The sequence below is a fragment of the Orycteropus afer genome, unplaced genomic scaffold, assembly GCF_000298275.1.
Source record: "Orycteropus afer afer isolate SDZICR_OR568_19922 unplaced genomic scaffold, OryAfe1.0 scaffold00118, whole genome shotgun sequence".
Classification (NCBI taxonomy): domain Eukaryota; kingdom Metazoa; phylum Chordata; class Mammalia; order Tubulidentata; family Orycteropodidae; genus Orycteropus; species Orycteropus afer.
In genome coordinates this window covers 6848808-6873442 of record NW_006921705.1, presented here as the reverse complement: position 1 = coordinate 6873442, position 24635 = coordinate 6848808, and the positions used below count along the sequence as shown (strand labels likewise).

Sequence of the window (24635 nt, the reverse complement as noted above, 5' to 3'; positions counted from 1 at the left end):
AAAAACTGAAGCCCATTGCTATAAGTCAATTCTGACTCACAGGAACCTTACAGGGAGGGCATAGGTGAACTGCCTCATTGGTTTCTAAGGCTGTACATCTTTATGGAAGCAGACTACCACAGCTTTCTCCTGCGGAGCAGCTGGTGGGTTTGAACTGCCAACCTTTGGATTAGCATCTGAGCACTTTAACCACTGCAACACCAAGTATCCTTTTTAATAACGTGCTCCTGGCATATACATGAAATCTTATTTTAAGTATAATGGCTACTGAAAGTAAAGCCATTGTAAAAAGCTTTTTTGTAGTATTCAATATAATATAGGTACACTTATCCCTAAACTTGGGAGCTCTTGTGGCATACTGCCTAATGCATTTGACTGCTACCCAGAATGCTGGCAGTTCAAACCCACCAACCTTTCCGCAGAAGGAAGGTTGGGTAATCTACTTCCACAGTGATACCGCCTCAGAAACCCAAGAAGGAGTTACTAGGAGTTGGATCCGAAACTACTTATAAACTAAAATACAGAGATAGTATACAAACCAATGACTGTATTTTTCTTGCCATAATTAAGGAAAATTATTTCCATATTTCACATAAGTTTTTAAATTCTAGTTAATGAAAATTTATAGTAAAAATATGAAGCTATGCTGTTGTTGTTATATGCCGTCGAGTCAGACTCAACTCACAGCGACCCCTCCTTGGGTTTCCGAGGCAGTATCACTACAGAAGTAGATTGATTGCCCAACCTTCCTTCCGAGGAGTGGCTGCTGGGTTTGAACCACGAGCCTTCTGGTTAGCAGTCAAGTGCCTTAGGCACTATGCTACCAGAGCTCCCATGAAGCTATACCATACAAGAAAAACAACCAAACAGAAACCGATATGCAGATTGAGAGAAGTAATCATCAAAAAGCAAATCTTAAATTAGCTGGCTCAGAAGAAGAACACAGCTAAACCAGCAGCAGGTACAAAGGAATGAATAAGGTCAGGCTAAGACAAGAGGAATCGAAAGCAAGTGAGCAAACACCAGAAGTTCATTTAATTTTATTTCCCAAACATTTCTAGAGATTTTCTCCCTCTTCCAGCCAACAGAAAATTAAGGCTCACTTGAAAGAAAAAATAAATTCAGCCATAGATTCATAAGCTACATCAGGTTTACATTTCTTTCACCAAATTTTAAGTCTACATTTAAGCAATACTTTCTAAGTATGTCACAGTTTTACTCACATTATCAACCTTTCTAATGAAGTTATGTTTTAAGTACCAGCCACTCTCATGGACTTCTACAGCTTTCTCATTCGCAATGAAAGATTTTCTACTTCTTACCAGACTGTGCTTTTCCCTAGCGTGCTGATTATTGATGATGAGCTCTGGTTGAAGATTTATAAAGAAGAAAGCAGAAAAAGAATTCTTTCCATTTAATTAATAAAGTGCTGTTGTTGTTGTTGTTGTTGTTATTTGCCGTCGAGTCGGCCCCGACTCATAGCGACCCCTCCTTGGGTTTCTGAGGCAGTATCACTACGGAAGTAGATTGCCCCATCTTCCTTCCAAGGAGCAGCTGGTGGGTTTGAACCACCAGCCTTCTGGTTAGCAGTCAAGTGCCTTAGGCACTATGCTACCAGAGCTCCTAAGGCAGGATTGTTGTTGTTGTTGTTATTTGCCGTCGAGTCGGCCCCGACTCATAGCAACCCCTCCTTGGGTTTCTGAGGCAGTATCACTACGGAAGTAGATTGCCCCATCTTCCTTCCAAGGAGCAGCTGGTGGGTTTGAACCACCAGCCTTCTGGTTAGCAGTCAAGTGCCTTAGACACTACGCTATAAGAGCTCCCTAGCTAGTTTTCATTATTCAGAAACAATTTTTCCTAAGATATAAAACATATACTCGTTCCTACACAAATCAGGGAAAAGGATATATGAGTAAGAAAGCTTGAATTACAGACACGTTAAGAAGTAACCCCAAAAAATGGGAGTTATAAGAATGAAGACAGAATAACACAGGATACAAGGACTAAAAGGAAATTTTAAATTTTGACTAAGTGGCAGGCCTATAAGCACTTAAGAAGTATCATCATAATACAGAAGCCAAGGCTCTACTCTCAGTTTGCAACTTAAAAGCTATGACTTCAGTGAAGTCACCTGATCTCTAACCCAAAATATTTTTTGTTTTTCTGTAAAGGAATACCTCTTGCTGTAACTTCTTCACTGGTTGTTTCAAGAATCAAATAAGGTATCTGAAAAAATCTTCTAACCTATTAAGAGTGCAAAAGGTTCTACAATTGTAAACAAGCTATCATTACTTTAGAGGCTTTATGAGTGGGAAATGTAGTGTAAATGTCCCATTACAAGGCAATTCAATATGGTGTTTTTATAAATAAATTAGGAAAAAAGGGATTCTGGTATATTAATTAAATCAAATTCACTTTAGTATAAATTAAAGCTTCCTTTTAACACTTCTAGGTATCTGCTACCAGTACCAAACCAAAAAGGAAACCTGACTCCCAAATAATGTCTGAACTCCACTGAAGTATTTCACTTCTCTAAATATTTCTAATTTCACATCTTTCTTTTGCCTTTCTCCTGTTAGAAGAAAAAGTCTGTATACAATTTTACTTTGAAATAGGAATACAGATCTCACTTTCTAAAACGAAACACCACACTCTTCCCAAAGGAACATTAAGAAGTGCTAGCAATTCATCTTCTTAGTAGCAATACTATAAACTGGTTCATTTGGCAAGAAATCTGCAACCTGTAACAAGGAGCTATGAAACTGCTCTACCTTTTAATCCAGCAACCCTACCCCACAAAACACTCCAATAAAATAAACAAAAAATAAACTCTACAAAGATATCAATAATAGTCCCATTTAAAAAGAAAACTGAAGCCCTAACAAGGATGCAGTAAGCAAACCATGGTATCCATATAGTTTTAAAAAGAACAAGTACAAATAGGCACCTAAGAATTGTACTTGTGAAAAACTAGACAACAGAACAGGATGAAAACACTGATTACAACTATATATATGTTCATTAAACATGTGCATGTATACATTAACATATATATTACAAGTGTAGGAGCTCTGGTAGCATAGTGCCTAAAGCACTTGACTGCTAACCAGAAGGCTGGTGGTTCAAACCCACTAGCCACTCCTCAGAAGGAAGATGGGGCAATCTACTTCCGTAGTGATACTGCCTCGGAAACCTAAGGAGGGGTTGCTATGAGTTGGGTCCGACTTGACGGCACATAACAACAACAACAACATATATACGTGTACATGTGTATATAAACAAAATAATTTCTAGTGACAAATATTTGAAAGAGACTGTTTTTCCAAAAAAACTACTTAAATTTAAGAATTCTTTTAAAAGCTTTTCAAGTCAAATATATTAAGATTTTCTTAGTATGTTTGTCCTACAGAGATGTAAAGTACTATAACACTCAGTTAAAATAAGTTTAATTTTTTACTTCAAATGTTTTCATTCTAAACTTCAATTATTTAAATTTAAGCAAATTGAAAGGACAGAAAAAATATCTTAACAAGTCACTGATAATACTAGCAACAATCTAAAATCCAAACTAAAATTTACTTAGTGTATTAGCTGAGGCAATTATCAGTCCCCTGAACTAATTTAATCAACTTTTCTTCAAAAGACTTATTATGCAATAATGTATCTACCAGCGTTCAAACCTGTATCTGTGAACCTTTAAAAATTTAAGTTGCTGGAGGACATTATGCTGAGCGAAATAAGTCAGTCACAAAAGGACAAATATTGTATTAGTCCGTTATTGTGAAAGTTAAGGAAAGGTTTATATATTGGAGGACATTTTCTTTGTTGGTTACCAGGGATGGGAGGGAAGAGGAGGGAATGCTGTTAGATAGATAGAGATAAATATTGATTTGGGTGAAGAGAAGGGCAATGTACCAAATGTGAGTGACCAATATGGCAGCATTGAGGATGAGAAAGACAGAGAGAGTTACATGGGCAGTACAAACAACAAATATGAACCCCTTTGCAAATACAATACTGAGTTGTCAATGAAAGCAAACATGGGTATAGGGACGGATAGATGGGTGAACAAGCTAAACAATTATGTATGTCTAAATGGAGAGTGTATCCAAGATCATATACAGGGTTGGCAGACAATGGGCCTCTCAGGGTGCAGAAGAGTATGAAGGGATGGACACTGGGAGGAGGTAACTATGGGGAGGAAGTGGGAGGGGAGCTGCTGCATTGTAAATTTTGGTCAATGACATGAGACAAAGTATATGTGAACTGCTGTATGAAAAGTGAATTTACTCTGTAAATCTTTACCCAAATCCTAATTAAAAATAAATAAATAAAAAATTTAAGTTGCTCAACTGACTGGTTTTAACGAGTATACCAAACAATTACCTTCTTCCTAGGTCTCTGGATGAGTATGTTAAGACTGGTTTCCTGTTTCAGAACACTGCTGCTGTTGAAACACACACAACACACAAACACACACACACATACATCCCTAGGTTCTGCTCCCACTTAAAAAACATCTAGGATTAACCACTAATAACAACAAATAAAACAAAATATGGATATAATTCACATAATGTCTCTCAAAAAGATTATCAGTACAACTACATGCATTAGACACACTAGAGCTAAGCTAATGCTAACTCTTAATTTTCCACAGCAAAAGTATAATGAAGTGCAAGAAAGAAAAGTTAAAATTTTAACGTTGAGGTTTAAGTCAGTTCAGTATAAAGTACATAACACAGTACCTTTAAAGCTCTAATCTTCGGATTCAACGTTACATTTATAAGTTACTTCTGAAATATCTACTATAAAAACCATACTTTTATCATTTATTTCATCAGAAGTCATTACCTAAAACCCTTTATTTTGGCTACTCTGTAACTATGCAAAAAGACCTCAGGTCACTAACTTTTACAGCTAAAAGACAAACAAGTAATGAACAGAGATGCCATGGGATGTATCAGTAGTTTGAGAATAAAGGCCCAGGAATAGTTGGTGTCAATTCTCCATCAGCAGACTGCATTCTGGAAAAGTAATAAATTCCAAGATTTCCATCTTTACTAATCTTTTAGATACAATCATGAACTAATTTAACAATATTCAAAATTTACTACCCAAAAGGTACAAAGAAACCAAAGTTCTCATACAAATGTGTTTAACAATTAGGGTTTTTTCTTAGCAATTAAATCAAAACTGTAAAATATTTTAATTTACTCCTAACAATAAAAATTTACCTTTCAACAAAAGCCCTGTTAACTGGAAACTATTTTAAAAGGCAAAAGCTCCAAATGAGAATATGCTAGGTGACTACATTTTATATTTAGTTTTAATATAATATAATCAAGTTTCTTTATTTCATACCATAAATCCGGGAAATCACTTGAAAAATTACTTGTTTTTCTAGTTGGCAAAAATAATTTTCCTTAAATTCAGTATTTTAGTAGAGAAAAACAACATGAACTAGAAACATATGTGGATTTTAAATATGTGTGAAGGCACACATATCAGCATCATTAGTATTGTAAAACATCATTTGCCATATTTTTTTCTCAAGGAAAAAAAAAGTCAACATAATAAATAAAACAAACTAGACTAAAATTAATCAGATCCCACTAAACCTAATATGTAATTTTTAAGGACTTAGTATTGAGTCAAAACCAACCAGACAACAACTAACAGTAACAACAACATGTAACTTGATGGCAGCAAACTTGTAACTTGGTGTGAGATGAAAGTTAAGTTATAGAAACTATTTCTATAGTGGCTCAAAATGCCACAGCAGAATTTCACACGGACAAGTTCACTTACTAAAATACAGACAAGAAATAATAAAGTGGTAGAAGAAGGCTGACAACCTAAAAAACACTTAAAAACAAATCTTTCAGTTATTTATATTAAATCAGTTCCCTACATTCTGTAGTAATGAATTCTCTCATTTATCAACTTTTTAGAGAAAATATAGTTTGAAAATATATAATACTGTAAGTTAAAACATGAAGCTTCCACCTATGTAGCCAAACTATTAAAAGCAAAATGACTGAAGGCCAGGTTTCAATACATGATCTTTAGTTCTCAACTAGTATCTTCATATTTCATAGAAAAATATGAATTCCAGCATAACTATTAAGCATCATTTTTGCAAAGCTTAAAATCTGATATTACTCTTAAAAAAATCATAATAGATGATTTCAAAAACAGAGGTGTCAAAAGCACTTATATCACTAGATTATCTTAATTTTTTCCTACATTTGAGTAACAGATGGCAGGCCTTAAATCTTGGACACTACACAATAATCACAATCTGTGTGACCTTTTCAGTATTAAAAAGAATCCAAATACCTTAATAACCAGCACCTTGGCATATTTTAAAGTATTACACATAATCTTGACCACATCAAAGTGAAACTCAATATGCAAAACTTTCTCACATTTTCAATGTATCAAGTTATTTATGTTATACATATTTCCTAAAGCTAATCCATGAAAACTGTTCACATGCTAGATTTTTTTCTTGGGTTTTCAAAAAAACACACATGCATGCACTCAAAAACAAAGTATTTCTGCCATCACCAAGTTTTCATTAGCACCCAAGAATACACATATTTAAAAAAAACTCAATGTCATCAAGTCGATTCCAACTCATAGTGACCTCCATTGGGTTTCCAAGGCTATAAATCTTTACAAAAGATGGCCCATCTTCCTTCCACCAAGCAGTTGGTGGGTTTGAACTGCTGACCATCTGGTTAGCAGCCAAATGCCTTATCCACTATGCCACCAGAGCTCCTTAAGAAAGAAAGAAAAAATAGAGAGAAAGAACCAAAAACCAAACTCACTGCTGTCAAGTTGGGTCTGACTCATAGCAGAGTCGTAACCCCTCCTTGGGTTTCCCTGGTGGTAACACTACAAAGCAGACTGCCCCATCGTCCTTCCAAGGAGTGACTGGTGGGTTTGAACTGGTTAGCAGTCAAGTGCCTTAGTCACTATGCCATCATATACATACACACCTAAATTAAAATATTCTTTAACTCAAGAATTGAAACAATTTTATTTCATTTGGGAAAACACTACTCTAAAAAGTAACTGTGTTTAAAAAAAATTTGTTTTTATTTCAGTATTTTTTAAACACTATTGATTCTAACAATAAGAATGAAAAAAGGAATATATTTCATTGATTACCATTATTAGCTAATTACCATTTAGCTAATAAGGTTATTTTAGTATCTTACATTTAAAAATAAAACCTGACATAAACTAGTAAGCGCAATTTTTGCCAACAAAAACTGGTATTATAAATGCAAATGCACAGCAAATCCTTCAATTAATATTATCAATTACCTAGACAACTATGCAAATATAAACTAAATCATTCAAAGTATGCTCCAGGGAATAGTCACAACATGCAAACAGTACCTTTTCTAATAAAAGAAAGGAAAGCCATAGAGTTACAAACAATGACTTTGTTATAAAAATGATGAAACAGTTCATTCAAATTACTTCTATATCCACTTTAATTGCAATACAATATTTCTACAACAGTAAAAGTGATAGATTGAAAGTGTTTAGATACATTTTATATTATTATATTCAAAGAAGTAAAATATGCTTAAATTTCTAAATATGCAAAAGCTTTCCTGAAAGTGATTTAGGAGGAAAAAACTTTTAAGACTCCAACATTTCAACTATTTCAGATTATGATTTTATTAATCAAAACCTTTCCTAATATTTAGATCCTCTTCAATCCACTAAAAATAAAAAGTTATTTTTACACACACACACACACACACACAAACACCTCTCTCAGAACTTAATGTATAACTGCAGAGAAGTAAGTATTACTGATGACTTTAAAATAATTACGGCAACTATTACATGCTATAGAAAACATGTTAAAAAGTAGCACACCTTCAAATATAACATGATGGACTAGATTTTAAAATATTTATATATGAATGAAACTGGAAACTGATTATAGAAATATGAAGGTGTAGAGAAAGCGAAAAATGGTTGATTTACTAAAAGTGCTCTTTAATGAGTCATGTTTTTATTAAAAAATTTCTTGAGTAAGCAAATGGAGTTTATTTTTATATTGAAATAAGTATCGTAAGATTTATTCAATTAAATTACAGCAATGAGTAACTATTGCTTTGTTTTCTTATATAAATTTGACACTATCATCTGATTAGCAGCACTGGTTTTAAAATATCTCTCAGTTCCTCTGAATATCTCCTGTTATTTCAAAAGGAATCATAAAACGCAGTCAAAATTTAAATTTCCTAAGAATTTAAAAAACAGGACCTTGGCATTTTATTCTGTGTGTGCAAAGTGAGAGGAAAAGTAAACTGTAAAATCAAGGAAACAGAAAAAAAATCAAATCTATTCCTAAAACACTTTCGTAATTATGTTTATCTGCCCTAAAAAAAAAAAAAATCAGAATCCACTAAAGCTACTCCTTTGGTAACCCACCTTCCTATCTGAGGTCTAATCTAAACTTCCATTCCAATTTGTTCCTAAAAATTTCACATTGATGTGAGTTTTTAATTTTAGATAAACAACGCACTTTAATTCAACAGGCTGATACAAAATCTAAGGCCTAGAAAAGAACGTAATATACGCATCAGGGGCTCCTGAGAGTCAGCCTCCTTTATCCAGGAAGATCGGAGAAGCTTCTATAACTTGTCAGAAATTTGCAATTTTATCTCAGCACTTTGATCTTTACCATATCAGACTACAGCAAAAGAAGATTTAGAACGAAAACGCATAAAATAAGGTTAAATAATGAATTACACAACAACAAAAAAGTATACTGGGAGCAAAGTAACTCAACAGCTTAACAACTACATAATTAAAGGAAATCACTAAGGATTAATTTCAAAACTACTGGCCATATAAAAATGAAAAAAGATGTTTTCTTTTAACAAACCATATCCATCATGTTACAGCAGTCTATGTAACATCCTTCTGAATACCACACACAGTGCATTACACTTACACATGTTTACTGAAAACAGCTTTAGCCTTTTCTAACAGAAGTTCAAAGCAACACTTTCACAATCAGCCAAATAACGCATTGAAATCTCTTCAAATAAACTATTTTTTGCTACAAGGGAGATTTTTTTGTGGACAAAGTTCTTATGATAAATCTTGGCCTAGCACTAATCTGTAAACCTAGATGCTAGGTCTAGCTCCATCATTTATGGCAATCTGACCCTCTTAAATGCCACAACATGAGGGCAAAGGAACCTGACCTTTATAGAATTCTATACTGCCTTATTACATACTAGACACTTTAGGGGCTCTGGTGACACTGTAAGACATCGGGCTGCTAACCAGAAGGTCAGCAGTTTGAATCCGGCAGGTCTTCTGCGGGAGAAAGATGAGGGAAGTCTGCTTCTGTAAAGATTTATGGCCTTGGAAACTTCTGGTGGTTGCTATGAGTCAGAATTGACTTGATAGCAGTGTTTTTTTGTTTTGTTTTTTGGGGTTTTTTTTAAGACACTTTATACCTCGAAGCCAGGTCTAGCAACCTTGGCAATATTGGCATTTTAAACCAGGCAATCTTTTGTTGTGGGAGGCTGTCCTGTGCACTGTAGGATGTTTAGCAGCATCCCTGCTCTCTGCATGCTACATGACAATAGCAATACCCGACTCCATTACAAGCAAAACTGTCACCAGACATTGCTAAATATTTCAGGGGTGAGGGTAGAGGATATCGCAGAATCACCCCAGTAAACAAACAATGCTCTAACAAACAAAAACAAAACAGCCGCAGCAGCAACAACAACAACAACGAAAAAAAACTAACCTGTATTTCTAACAAACCTAAAAAAACCAACCTACAAGTTGAGGATTTTTACCCCATGTTAGAGATGGGAAACTGAGATTCATTAAAGTTAATTAGCGTATTCTTTATTACACAGCTGATAAGTGGCTGACAAGGGTTTAATCTAGATTTTAGATCTAGTTAACTCTCAAATTTATTCTTCCTCCATTTCACCATGTGGACTTTCTATAACTCACTGCTTAATCCATAAAGTTAGGATATTATTTGCTTTGCTGAGTTATTTACTATTCATGGATCAAATAAGATAATGCATATATAAATCCTATTAACCTAAAAGAGAACAATATTAACAATTTGCTTACAGGGTAGATAATGTAATACAGTGGTTTTCAAAGTGTAGTCCCAGATCAGCAACATCACCATCACTTGGGAACTTGTTAAAAATGCAAATTCTCAGGCCCCAACTCAGACCTAAACTGAGTCAGAAATTCTGGGGTGGGTCAAGCAATCCACAGTTTAACAAGGACTCCAGGTTATTCTGGTATCACCTAAAGTTTGAGAACAATTAATTTAACATAATGAGAAAATACTGCACCCAGTACTAAAAAACCTGCATCCTACTTTGGACTTAAAATCACACTAGTCTTTAACAAAGAACCAATTCCATCAAAGCTATCATTCTGAGATTGCAAAAAATAAAGAAAGTAGTATTTGCTTTTGTATCGTTGCAAAATCAAATGGGAAAGGGCTTTGTTAATCCAAAAATATTACACAAATATAAGACACTGGCAGAGTATCTGCTAGCTAATTTTATTACATTAGTTAAAAAGAAAAAGAAGAAAATCAACTTCTGACTCAAGTCCTCATACCTTTCACAAATGATTGAATGAAAATGTTGAATAAATCTTACAACATGGCAAACTCTGGCAAAGTATTATTTTCATGCTTGTTTGTTTGTTTGTTTTGGGGGGGGGGGCAGAAAAGCCCAAGCATGCCATTTCCTCTGCTAACAGACCCAGAATAAAATGATCGATAAAAACACTAAAAAAAATAAACCCCTAAAATCAGGCTTAATCTATCCCCCAGACTTCATTTTAAAAGTAGAGAACAGTTTTCAAGTCTTTCTACTTCAATCTCCAATCAGACCAGAGTAGCTAGAAAACTCAAAGAGCCTCAGTAATTTAAAATTTAAGAGAATTTTAAATGAGAGAAAAAAAATACATTTCAAACCAAAAAGTCACTTGCAACTCTGAACATGTATGCTATGTTTATAAGCCATTTTGAGAATACATCTGACTTAAAGAATACCTGATTCAATGCATTTGAAAGTAAAGCTTAAATAACTGCAACCTCTTCAAAAGATCAAAAATACTAAACATATAAAACTAGCAGAATGCAATCCTTGCAATTAATTACTACTAAAGGAACAAGAACTTTACTGTGCTTTATCCAAAAAATCTACAAAATTCAAAGGAAATAAAAGCCAAATAAGGCCTCTAACAATACTAAGTCTACGACAAGCTTTGGGTAGTGATATAAATAAAGCTAAATAAATAAGTGCATGTAGTCTTAAAAGAGAGAGAAAAAAAAACAGTTTTTGACAGCTCAACTGCCCAGATGTAAAAACACACAATTCAATCCTACAACCCAGACCTGGACCAAAATTACAACTAGTCTAACACCTGACAAAATACATATAAAACTACATTAAAATCACATAATCAGGTAGTCATACACAGAATTAGACAAGGTAACTTTCATTCTGCAATGCAAAACAAGCAAGCCAAAAAAAAACAACTCGCTGAAAATCAAGTGCTTCGTTATTGAAGGTACTGGGATACAGCTGGGAGACCAGTGCAGCCCAAGGGCGGACAATCCCTATGCTGTTGCTGGGTAGGTCTTGAGCTTATTCTACTCTTCCCCATACCAGGTAAGAATATGTAAAGAAAAAAAATCTTTTAGATCTTTCTTCTCATTTCTAGGTCTAAAATTACATTGAGAACCTTGGTCAAATGTGAAAATAGGACCCAACGACACAAATGTTTAACACTAAATTTAAGCTTTTGTATCATATTAACATATAACCTGTTGCTGTCAGTTCCAACTCATGGCAACCATATAGGACAGAGTAGAACTGCCCTAGGGGTTTCCAAGGCTGTAATCTTTACAGAAGCAGACTGCCCCTTATTTCTTCCACAGAGCAGCCAGCAGGTTCAAACAGCCAACCTTTCAGTTAGTAGCTGATCACTTAACCATTGTTCCTCCAGGGCTCCTGTATTAATGTATAACCAGATTATATTAAGTGCAAATTTTATTTAATAAACATAAGTTGGCATTCAAAGTTGCATGACTCCTCTAAAAAGGTGAACTTAAAGGTAAATGCTAACCAGACGGCTGGCGGTTCAAACCCACCAGCCACTCCTCGGAAGGAAGGTTGGGCAATCCTACTTCCGTAGTGATACTGCCTCGGAAACCCAAGGAGGGGTCGCCATGAGTCACGGCTGACCCGACGGCACATAACAACAACAAAGGTAAATGCATTTTCAAATCCTAAGAAATAGACTTTTATATAATCCTCATATCCTACATTAAGTTTATTTCATCTGAGGCTGAGATTAGTCTTTATGAATAAAAATAAATGATATTTAAATTAACCTGTCTTTGGACCCTAAATAAAATTTGATATTATAACCAAGTTTTATTTTAAGAACTCCATTATGCCATGAGAAGTTCTCATCTTATTATTTCAAAGTAAATACTTTTTGTTTAGCATGATTAACTTTGCTTTGGTCAACAGAACAAGTGAGCAGAGCTTTACACTGTTATTTTTGATGAAATAGCAAAATCAGTTATGTTATACTCTTAAGTCCTAAGGAATCTCTACTTTTTTTAAAACATTCATGTTGTTGTTTTTGTTGTTGTTATGTGCCGACAAGTCGGACCCGACTCATAGCGACCCTCCTTGGGTTTGCAAGGCAGTATCACTAAGGAAGTAGAGTGCCCCATCTTCCTTCCAAGGAGTGGCTGGTGGGTAGCAGTCAAGTGCCTTAGGCACTACACTACCAGAGCTTCTAAAACTTTCACAGCATAAGCATAAGCCAATTAAAATTCTAACATGTCTAAAATTGTTTCTCCCATAAATAAAAATACAAGTAATTTCTCACACACAGTTATCTGAAATTATAATTTTAACAGAAATAGCAGCCTATTAAGTATTTACACTGCACCAGGTACTATGCTAAGTTCTTTATTTATATTCTTATTTATTCTTCAAGATAAACTTTATGTGGTAGGTAGGTATTTTACAGATCAAATAGGCTGAGAAGAGTTAAGTAACCTACTTAAAATCACCCAGCCACCAAGTCCAAGAGCCAGGATTCCAACACAAGCAGTCTGCCTCCAGAGGCCACACTACCTTTCTAAAATCTAAAATGAAACAATATATACATTTAAGGTGTAATAAAACCAATATTCAACATTACAAAGTAATTTAAATAAATTTAACCATATTTGAAATTTATAAAATAAAGTCATGCAAGGTAATTTCTTCCTTAAAGAAAGTTCATTTTTTAAGAAATTTAAAATAAAGGGTTTGCTAACTTTATATTTATTATACATGTATACACATAAAGGACTCAAACTTTTAGATCCATGTTTGAAGTGGTGACTACTGATGATAATTATGTGTGCAACCAGTTAAAATGTAATACATAAACAGCCTTCCTCTCCACACTACATGCAGGTCAGTAATATTCTTTTGCTGGCAAGTGCAGCTACCAGTATCCATCTGTCAATATTCATTGCCAAAAAAGCATATACCTAATATTCTAAAGATGACCACCCATCTCTTAAGGTAAACTACTGTCAATGAAGATAGTTTATCCTAACTATATTGAACTAAATTTAAATCTCCCATTCAGAATCAGTGTACCCCCAAATTATATTTATTCCTCTTATATTAGTATTTGCCAAAGGTCTTTTTTATAATAGTGCAAATTACTTTGAGAGTCAAATTGTTCTCACCTCTTCTGCAACCAATGAAAAAAATTTGAAAAATCAAGGGAAAGGTGAGTAGTGAAATCCAATATACTAATTTCACTCCTTACATGAAAATATTTTACATTAATGAATTCACATATTCAACATGCATAGAGAGAATCATTACTCATAGACTAGAACACTTTTACCACACAGTAAAGAATACATGTGGCAGTAATATGGCCTACATAAAAGAATTATGAGTATCAGTAATCCCATCAATTTAGGTTATTCCTTCTACCTCAGTATTACTGGTATCTCTGATAGCAACTACATTAATTTCAAAGCTACCAGATAGAAAGCAATTGTAAATCAGAACTGATTATTACTGAAATCATTACTGAACCCAATCTCACAAATTGATACTATCCTTATAACAAATGCTATTATCTTTTCATTTTGGCAAACATTATATTGTTGTTTGGGTGTAAGTTTACAGAGCAAATTAGTTTCCCATTCAACAATTTATACACATTTTGTTTCATGCATCAGTTACAATTCCCTCAATGTAACAAACACCACTCTTCCTGCTTCCTCCCTGGTTTCTCTCTCCCATTTACCCCTCTTTCCTGACCATTCCTGCTTTCTGAACTTTGTTTCTGGGCAAATGCTGTCCTTTTGGTGTCATATGGTTGACTGTTGTCATCTTTTGGTAATGAATTCAGGCCATGAAAAGTGAGAGAGAAAAGGAAAAGTAAACCTAAGTGAACACCAATAGGTTCAATGGATTAATACTTCAGCATGGCTTTTATCCCAAAGTTCTGTACAGAAAATAAGTGCATATATATACAGATATGGTATGAAATTAATTTCATATACTATCATATATAATATATTTTCTGGAAGCTCAATCTTTACAGTATGAAAAAAGACGATTATTTTAAGTGAAGAACTCTCATACATATACACACTTCTAAATTTCTCTTTACAAGCTCATTTCATACACAATATCAATATAATGATTTCTTACAGACTTTTGCCTTACTAAAAAGACTGACATAAATATTTAAAATTTAGACTATGTTTACTGAAAATGAATTAATGTTGAAACTTTGTGAATTCATCTACTCATAATGAATATTTTTCCCCTGAAAGTCAATGAAGTGATTACTTTGTAAGTACCTTAAAAATTATTAAATAGTAGTAAACTATCATCCAAGGAGCAAATGGGGGCAAATTTCAAAATGAGACCATTTGAAATTAAGAACTGAAAACCTCTCCACAGTCAAGAAGTAAGAAAATTCACACCACCAAGAGGTCTGTATATTTTACATGGTTATTATGAGAAAATAGATATACGTTCCATATAAAAATTGAACTATCACCGTCTACTTTTTAAATAAAATCTCATAACTAATATACATAAATCTGTCTTTCTCTATTGTCTTTCTAAAACTTTAAAATTAATGTGGTTACTTCTCACCATATTTTATGATCTTTAATCATTTAGTATTTATCTAGTAATTTATAAGCACTTTAAATCTATATTGATGATCACATTGTACAAACTTTTACAATAAGCAGCAATAAAATTCCTTTTTCCTTATATTAAAAGTCATATAAACTACAAACTACTCCTTTCAGATGTATTTTACTCTTGAATAGGTTTTATGAAAATAAAGTTTGTAAATTATCATATAACCATTAGTGGCCCGATCATGTTCAGAAAAGAAATACAACTTAACAACAAAAAAATAATAAAAGTATTGCCTATTCAAAACTTTTTAAAAAGCTTCATAATATGGTAATTTTAATAATTACTTATTTTCAAAGAAAAAAACCTCATAATATTACTAACTTCATCTCTTTACTAAGTTAAAAACATTCCCTACAAAAGTTAACATTTTAAAAGATGAAAACCTATCAAGCAATACAAATAAACAAAAGTTTAAAGTTTTCATGTAATCTAAGGATACCAAATATTTTATGGTCTCACATTCAGTACTACTTTCTAGACTAATGTTAAGAATTAAACCCTACTGACAAATTATTTTTGAAAACGGAATTCTGGTCCTCAATTTGCCTACGATTATGAGAAATCACTTCATTATTAATCCTTATTAAATACATTCCAGTCATTACCTTCATAAAGGCACTTAACTTTTAACAGACTGACTGCTGAAGTAGATACTATAATTTACCAGAAACAAGGTCTTCAATGGCCATTTTAACACAGACACACACATACACTCACATCCCCAATAAACAGAATACAATAAAGCAAAACCAAGTAAACAAAAGTGCTTTGGTTTATCAAAAATTATTGGGAGTGCAACTAACAAAAAAGCAAGAAATCACTGACTTTTTTCTTAATGACCTTTCATCTCAAACATTTGGCTCAATAAAACCACAACTCTAGAAATTAAGTGTTATTAGTCATTTGATGCAATATTTGATACTGCTTTCTATGCATACTGTACTACAGGGTTAGAGAAATTTTTACACATAAATTTCATGTGTTGAGACCCACATACTCTGAAATTAAAGGAGAAATTGCCAGTCACCTCACTGACCACATTTAAGAACCTGGGAGAATAAAGTCTTACAACGCTGTTAGCAATTCAAAATCAAGTGGAAAAAGTAAAAATATCCTAAAACACACTTAGAATGCTTAAAGAAATCTAAGTTACACTCAGACGACACTTTAATTACTTATTTGAATGGGGATTTTTTTTTTTTAGATAAAACTAAAATAGACAACGTGTTTCTATATATCTAGATGCTTGTCATTAATTTACACCTACAGTAGACTGCTTTTGAAACTAGTCACAAATCCATATTAATTACCTTTTACGCAAATAGATCAAATCAGCCTTGGTAAAGTTTTTCAATTAATGCAGACTCCAAGATTTTCAAATATTCCTTTACAAATTTTTAACTTAATAGATAACTATACTACAGTTCTGTATGCTGTAAAGCTACTTCTTCATTAAGAGGTATCTTCATTTCAAAACAAAAACAGGCAAAATTAGCTGCACGCATTTATGTGTACCTAACATAACGCAAAGAAAACCCCTTCAAATATATTCTTAAAAAAAAAAAAACCCTAATTTTTAGCACAACACCTTAGTATCATGTTATCTTTAAGCAAAATGCTTTCTAACATTTACTGAAAAATAATTTATTATGAATGTCTTATTAATACTGACACAATTACGTAATTTTAACTACCTATTAACCACTGCTACAATTTTCATCACTAAGTTTTTTATCTTAATGAAGGCCTTGCCAGAACTAAAATGCTTCAGTCATTTCAGGACAATAATTTAATTGTTCAAACACTTTATACATAGATCTACCATTAACTCTCAACTTCTGTGAAAACTACTTTACATTCTGTGTAAAAAGAACTCTATCCCCATCCTTAATCAAAACTAGTTTGTTTTACCTGAAACTGCAAAGATTAATGGCTTTTGATAACCACTATCTTTTGAAGTACAAAGGCCTAACTCTTAAAACAACCAAAACTATGCACCGTTAAAAATTCTTGGTTTCTGTCTTATTCAACAAGCTGACTCAGTAAATTTAGTTCACTGTATGAAAAATGCTAACATTTTACCAACAATCTGAAGCTAATGAATCCACTCTCAACGGCATTTCTGGCTATTAGCTGACAGTAAAATAAGCAGATACCCATAGGTGTCAGAGAACCTGAAACCTAAATAAGGTAAGCAGCAATTCTGGCATCACAACGATACTTAAATTTCAAGTGATAACTGAAGTTTAATCTCTACAGTCACCATTTGGTACACACAATCCCCCTGGAAACTACAGCTCATTATCATTTGGGATCAAAAACTACTCAATCTCCATTGTATTATATATGACAAGAGCACTGAACATAATATGCTATTGAACTGCAAATCTCATGCCCTATCCTCCATCACCCACCCCACCAGGGGAGAAAAAGGCAAAATGCACGCAGACCTAGTAAGAGTGCCTTACGAGATCTATCCTGACTGTATTGATTTCAAACTACTACAACTTCCAGATGCAGTTCAAAGTTGCAATTAACTTAGTTTAAACATACAAAGCTACTTCTGCCCTCAAATGCGCACCACATAGGCAGACAAGGATTCTGCTTCTAAAGTTATGCAAATCAGTCCACAATTCGTATTTTAAACAAATCTACTAATGCAACCCAGGAAGCTAAAAACAATCACTGCAAGATTCTGATGCAATATGCGTACGTGCAATACTAATTTTCATTTTAATCTGATCTATAACCTTGATCTAGGGCCTAGATTTAATCGAAATGTGCTCAACCTCAAAGCGTCTACTTTTTTGTTCATTTAGTAGACCAGATCCCCGAGCTCTCTAGCCCACTTAACAGTGCACTGTATTCTGTATTAACGGACAATAGCCCCTAGGAAGAGACCATACAGACTAAGAAACCAATCGGTGTCTTGACACTTGCAACCAGGCAAGAGTTCCGTCTAGCCGCACACACCCTCGGCTGAATACATTCAAGAGAGACACAAAATGTATGATATAATCTAGAAATTCGACCAGGATTAAATGTTATAGTCACCCAATCTATGAAAATGATTCGCATCCGTCTACTCCCACGTTCTAAGAGAGTGACAGAAAAGCAGAGAAGGAGCAGCCGCAGAAATGGATACAGGTCAAGTCTAAGTCGAATCCATCCTCTTGATATCTCCTTTTGTTTCTGCTAACGATCTCTTTGATGATGGCTGTCATGTCTGGGAGCCTGTGGCTGAAGAAAAAGGAGGAGAGAGATGGCAGAAGCTGCTGGTGGCGGGGCTTCTTCTGCAGGATGGAAATGGCTCTGGACTTGGCGGTAGCTGATGCCCCTCGTTCTGCTGCCGCTTGGCTCTGGACCGCAGCCGGGTAATGGCTGCTGCGACGGCTGCTGGATGGTTGCAGCGACTGGGCCTGCTTCTCCTCAGTAACCAGAGGCCTGGCAGCGGCGGCAGCGCAATGGGGAGAAGACGAATAATCCTCGGAACGGCCGCCTCCCCCGACGGTCTCCAGAGCCCGGGCCAGTGGGGGTGCGGCGGCGGCGGCGGAGGGGAGGTTTAAAACCGGCCCGGGTCCCTGGATGTGCCGCCGCCGCCGCCGCCGCCGTGTTGGAGGCAGTAGAAGGGGAGAGACCAACTCTCCGGCGTTCCCAGCCCTAGAAATGGTGACAGGCGACTCCGACCCCCTCCTCGGAGCTGCAGCCGCCGCGGCCGCCGCCGCTTCTCCCCCCCGCTCCAGGAGCGGGAGGTGCCGCCGCCGCGCCTCAGCCGGCTCCCTCCCGAGTCCACGGCTTCCACCTTCCCTTTCAGGAAAAACCGAGGAAGAGGCTGCAGGGTTAGAAAAGGCGACGCAGAGGGGGCGAGAAACGCCGCCGCTGTCGCCGCCGCCGGCCGGCCGGCTCCCCGAGGGCACTGCCCCCGAGGCTGCTTACAGGCGCTGAGAGGGGCTCTGGGCCGCGGCCGCTGCCGTCTCTCATCTCCCTCGCCTGAGCCCGGCCTCGCCTTACAGCGGCTCAACTCTCAAACTTCCATCATGGCTGCAGCTTCCGAGAGGAGAGAACTAAGCGCAACCGTGTCGCGACGCCCAAGCGCGTATCCTGCCGCAGTGCACAAAGAGTTCCGCCACATCACCGCGGGCCTGCCCGCCCCCTCCGCCGCCTCGCGGAGAGCCCGGGGGTCACGGAGGCCCGAGGGGAGGCGGGAGGAGGATGAGATTGCGCCGAGGGAGGGCAGGGCAGAGGCTGTAGGGAGGGGGTAGAAGCGGCGGCTCCCGGTGGGAGCACAGAACCCCCAACCTGCGGGCGCTACTGAGCATGCCCAGTGTGACTGCCCGGGTCTCGCTCGGGCTTGTTCCGAGTGCACTTGCCACCGCCGCTTCTGCATCAACACGGGGCGGGGGAGTGCAAAGGCTCCAGCTCTGCCTAGAAACCCAGCAGGAGTTCGGGTAGGCCGCTGCGGAGGGGAAACTGAAGATGAAAGCTTAGTTGGTTACGCTGAGCAGGCTCACTGGCTCGAGCTGAGGTTACCTGTCCCCAGGTAGAAAGGACCCGGTGACCGCGCTGGTCAGTGTACAGGGAAACGTAGGGACCGTCCCTGCAGTGACGAAACCCCTCCCTCTTCCTCCGCCTCCCCCAGCACCGCAAGCGTCTCACTCCTTTTGCACCGCTGTCGGATCACAATCGTTCGCAAGGATTTGCTAGCAGCAGCCCTCGCCTAGCTCCCACTCCTTCACACCCCCACCCCCGGTGTCCTCAAGGTGTCAGTCTTAACACAAAGAACAACCCCCTATTGTGTCTCCTGTGTTTATCTCAACCGGCTCCCTTTCACCGCCCCACCTCCCCCTTCCCGGGCAACTAGGCTCATTTGCTCTAACATAATAAAATCTCCAGCCGAGTGTGCTGAGCCTGAGCGCATCCCCCCTGAATTTTCAGGTCCCAAAAGACAACTGTCTAGGTAGACTGAAAGCAGGTCCCCATAGGTGAGATGCACCCTGCAGCCCCCTTTATTGCCCCTCAAGAGAGCCAACCATCCCTCCCCAAAGGTCGGTTCAACGCAAGGAGCCCCAGCTCCTTTCCTAGTCTACCTCGCCCCGCCCCCTCTCGGCCGCTGTGAAAACCCGGCTGGGTGGACGACCCCAGGCCCTAGTTCTCTACTCAGGGAGCCGGGCCCTGAAAGCGTGGAGGCCAGGGTTACTGGCCGGGTTGAGAAGTAGGAGACTGTAGGAAGCTGCAGCCCTGAGAGTGGGCGGAGCCGAAGAGACCTAGGAGGGTTCAAAAGGAGGTGGAAGGATACAAGCCACCGTCGGAACTACTTTCAGGGGGAGGTCACGTGTGTTCCTAGTTGGGGAACTTTCCAAATTCCCACTCCCCTATGATAGTCTGAGAGGCAAAGGCTGCGTTTCCTTCGGCCAGAGTATTTCCTCCTCTTGCGGTCGGCGGACCCCAGACTCTCCCGGGCTGGGGCGAGAAAACAGGCTCCACCGATCCTCCCGCCGGGGTGCTGTCAGGACTGACGCCTGGGGAGCTGGTTACACAAGCACCCTCATCCAAGCACGTGCCCCCGCCTCCCCGCATTGCTGGACGCCGCCGCGGATTTTTGCAAACCACCGGGCGAGGATTCCCAAGGTGGTACCACTCCTCTCGCTACCCACAGAGCAAGCTAAAGGGCCGGGGCTTGAGAGCTCTTGCTCTGGACGGACAAACACTCACGCGTTCTCAACCGTGGGAGAAGGAGCTGGACTTTTGGGTTCGGGTGCATCCCCCTTGCTGGTGCCCTGCTCTTTAGGCTGAACCTGTCTGGCTACTGCGCGCGGGGTAAAAGGGTATCTCCTGCAACCGGCTAGCACGCCCTGCTTGGTCCGCAGATGTTGCAGCAAACTTCCAGCCGCTACCCCGGAGCAGCTGAGCGCGCCCCGCCTACTGTGTGTAGACTCAGCCAAGTGACTTATCAGGTCGGAAAACCTACTCAATGGCCGGCAGCCCAGAACAAACCTGTCAAGTCGGCTTACAGCCCCTATTGGTTGACCTATCCCCGTGAGAGAGCTGCTTCAGACATACAGAGAACAGTAGCTCATTTTTCCCCAACTCCGATCAGCTGTAAACCAAGTGGTCTCTCTGTTTGGAGATAATAAGCATCGATCAACACCAATCTAGGAATTTCTTCCTTTTTATTCTTTTCCCTGAGAAGTGGCACTCAGGGCAACTATTTTAGTCCAAAAGCATTTGACGAGAATTCTAAATGTGGTGTACCAAGCTGAGGCATTGAATTGTTTTTCAGATTGTGGGAGAATGGGAATCAATTTCCATTGTGTTGCAAGAATTATGAGTACGTGCCTAGGAAAATCTAAAAAGGATTCATTCTGTGAGAAAAAAAGATTGTGTATGTGCTCATCATAGTTGCAAGCAGCCCCTATAGAGTAGAAATCCCAACACACCTAGCTTAAAGCCACGGGTCATTACCAACTTCAGGACTACTAATTAAACCAGGGATATTTACAGTGTTCTTAGAGATCTCTGAGGTTCCATAAAACGTTGCATTTATATACACCATCCTTTTAAGATGGCTCTTCAGGAGGTAGCAACCTTCTAGATACAGTGTTGATAGTGGAAGACAGTTTTGTGCATGGTTCTGATTAACTTAGAGGAGGCAAAGACCGAGGAGCAAAAGGAAACGAAGAGCACCCTGGGAATGAGTAGCAAGAAAGGCTGCTATCTGATTTTCACAGAAGAAAATCCTGTCTACACAGCTTGTTAGTGCCCTTGAGTCAATTTCAATTCATAGGGAGCCCATGTGACAAAGCAGAATTGCCCCATGGGGTTTTCTTGGCTATGATCAGAAACAGATCTCTAGGTCTTCCTCCTGCAAAGCCACAGAGTAGGTTCATTCCACCAACCATTTGGTTAGCAGCCCAACTGCTTAATGGTTTGCGCCAGGGCTCTTTTGTGAGCTAGAGTTCTGTCGTTTGCAAATAACCAAGAGTAAGGCATCCTTCACAGGGAAGAAAGTAGCTCTGGTGGCATAGTGCCTAAGGCATTTGACTGCTAACCTGAAGATTGGCAGTTCACACCCAACAGCCACTCTGTGGAATGAATACTGGGCAATCTACTTCCATAAAGATTTACTGCTTTGGAAACACAAAGAGGGTCACTATGAGTCAGAATGGACTCAATGGCAGTGAGTTTGGGGTTGGTTGGTTTTTTTCTTCCCCCACTGGGAAGAGGTAACTACAGAGAGGAAGTAGGAAGAGACCTGTTACATTGTGGGGAATTGCAGTCAATGTCACAAAACACAATGTGTATGAACTGTGTATGGAAAATGAATTTACTCTGTAAACTTTCACACAAATCACAATAAAAATTTTAAAATAAGTAAATAATGAGTCCTTGATTTCCAGTTCCACTAGATTGCATAGTGTCTTGAGCGGTGCCCAATTATCACCTGCTTCCTGGTGGGGAGAAGAAAACTGAAGATAGAATGGAGAAGGGTAAGATGCCACATTTGGTCCTCAGGCTGCTTAATTGTCCCTGGAGTCCCTGTGACTGACACTGCCCTCCTCCCACACTCCTCTGGAGCCTAACCTATGTGAGAATTAGTCTCATAGCATCTGAGAAGCTCTGAAATCCCCTCCCTTGGAAGAAAATGGGTTCATTCCTGTCCCTTTTGGTGTTAGATGTGAGGAGAGAAGATTTTGTTCAACTCCCCTGGCACAGAGCTGTTCTGGAGCAGAGAGAGTGTACCTCACTAACACTACAGTGTCGGAATATGAGACCAGCCTACAAGCACTTCCATCCTGCTATAGGAAGAAAATGGGGAACTGGGTTTAACTGCTTCTCTGAGTATCAGGTCCCTGTGCTTCTCTGGCAGGTATTAGCCAGTCTGACAGCAACATCAGGTGGTTAGGAGGAGTTGCTGGATAAAAACCTCCTCCTCTTTCCAGTGTTAATTAAGTACAATCCTGAAGAAAATACTGATGTAGCCTTTATTCATTTTGTTGTTTTTGTTGTTGGTTTTCTTCACTTTGTCCTTGTCTCCATGAGATCTCCTTAACAAGGCAGTAGAGCTGAGTCCTATCTAATATACAAAAAGTAATAATAATTCCTTTTCAGTTCAATTGGAAATATCTGCTTGGCTGTACAAATATTACAATACACTGGTTTCCAAGCACTTCAGTTCCTTACCTGCCTGGATTCAGAATGCCCAAGGGAGAAACAGAAGCTTCTAACAAAGGGAGAATTATATAAAGCTTCAGGGAGGCTAACTATATAGAGTAATTAGTGAACATGATAAACCAGCTTTAATTATAGCTTCTAACAGCTGATTCCAAAACTGTATTGTTAATACACACAGAGAATGTCTAAAGAAATTCTTGTCTTATTTTCTTTGGTAAGTGAAAATGACCAGCTACTTTGTGTGCATGATATAAATAGTTGATGTGCTCTTTGTAGGTCCTGCTGCTAAAATGTCTTTGTGTGAATACTCTGATTGGTACAGTGCCTTTCTCATCTCCCACACACTGACCTTTCAAATATAGATCTAAATCAATGGCTTTAATTTTTAAGCAATCTTCTCTATTTTTATCTGTGTAACCACTGTTTTCTAAACAATACAGAATAGAAAATGTAATAATTATAAGTTTGAATTTAAACAACCCATTCTTCCAAGGATCCAGAGGTTTTTCCTTTATCTCATTTACCTTAATAACAAATATTGCTATTCTTTCAAGTAAAGATATTTTTCCCAAGATGTTTATCCAGAATATATGGCTGTGGATAACGCACTATATCCTAGAAGAAAATATTCCGTCTTTGTCTATAAGTTTTTCATGTTCTAAATCTCTCCTGGAGCTATTTCAAAGGGCACTGTGTCTTGTCTCCTTTCACATTTCCACAAAGATGTGCTGCCTGAAATCATCACTCTCAGACAAATAAGGGTTGGACTAGGTTCTTCTGGGGGAACCGCAGAGCAGACCAGGAATTCAGTGTGTCCAAGTGGCATCAGGAAATTGTGACCAGGGAGTAAATCAGAGAATGACAGAAAGGACCTGACATAATAAGACAGATTTGGAAAAGTAAGTACTGAGGCATCTACCAGATACCTCATGGGGCAGCCTGTATTTGTCCAGGTATACGAGGGATACTAAGAAGGAATCAGGGTTAACCACTGCCTGACTCCTATGAGTCTTTGCCATCAGAACATTCTTTTGGACTCTGTGGCATCACTTTCTAAGTGATGTACCTAAAAAGAGCACCTTTTTAAAACAAACAAACAAACAAAAAAAAAAACTGCATGGGGCAAACTCAGTGAAAGTATCTTTTTTTTTTTTTTTTTTTGTA

General features: G+C 38.0%; 1 protein-coding gene across 1 annotated transcript in view; it reads right to left on the bottom strand.

The window, feature by feature from the left end:
• The window catches only part of PTEN (phosphatase and tensin homolog), a 96251-nt gene extending 76565 nt beyond the window's left edge, over positions 1 to 19686 (bottom strand). The window contains exons 1-2 of the mRNA XM_042781417.1: positions 19365 to 19686; positions 18445 to 19215 (exon numbers count right to left, since the gene is read on the bottom strand). Of these exons, the coding sequence (XP_042637351.1) occupies positions 18445 to 19215; positions 19365 to 19686 (1093 nt within the window). The remainder of the gene's footprint in view (positions 1 to 18444; positions 19216 to 19364) is intronic.
• Between the last annotated feature and the right edge of the window lie 4949 nt (positions 19687 to 24635).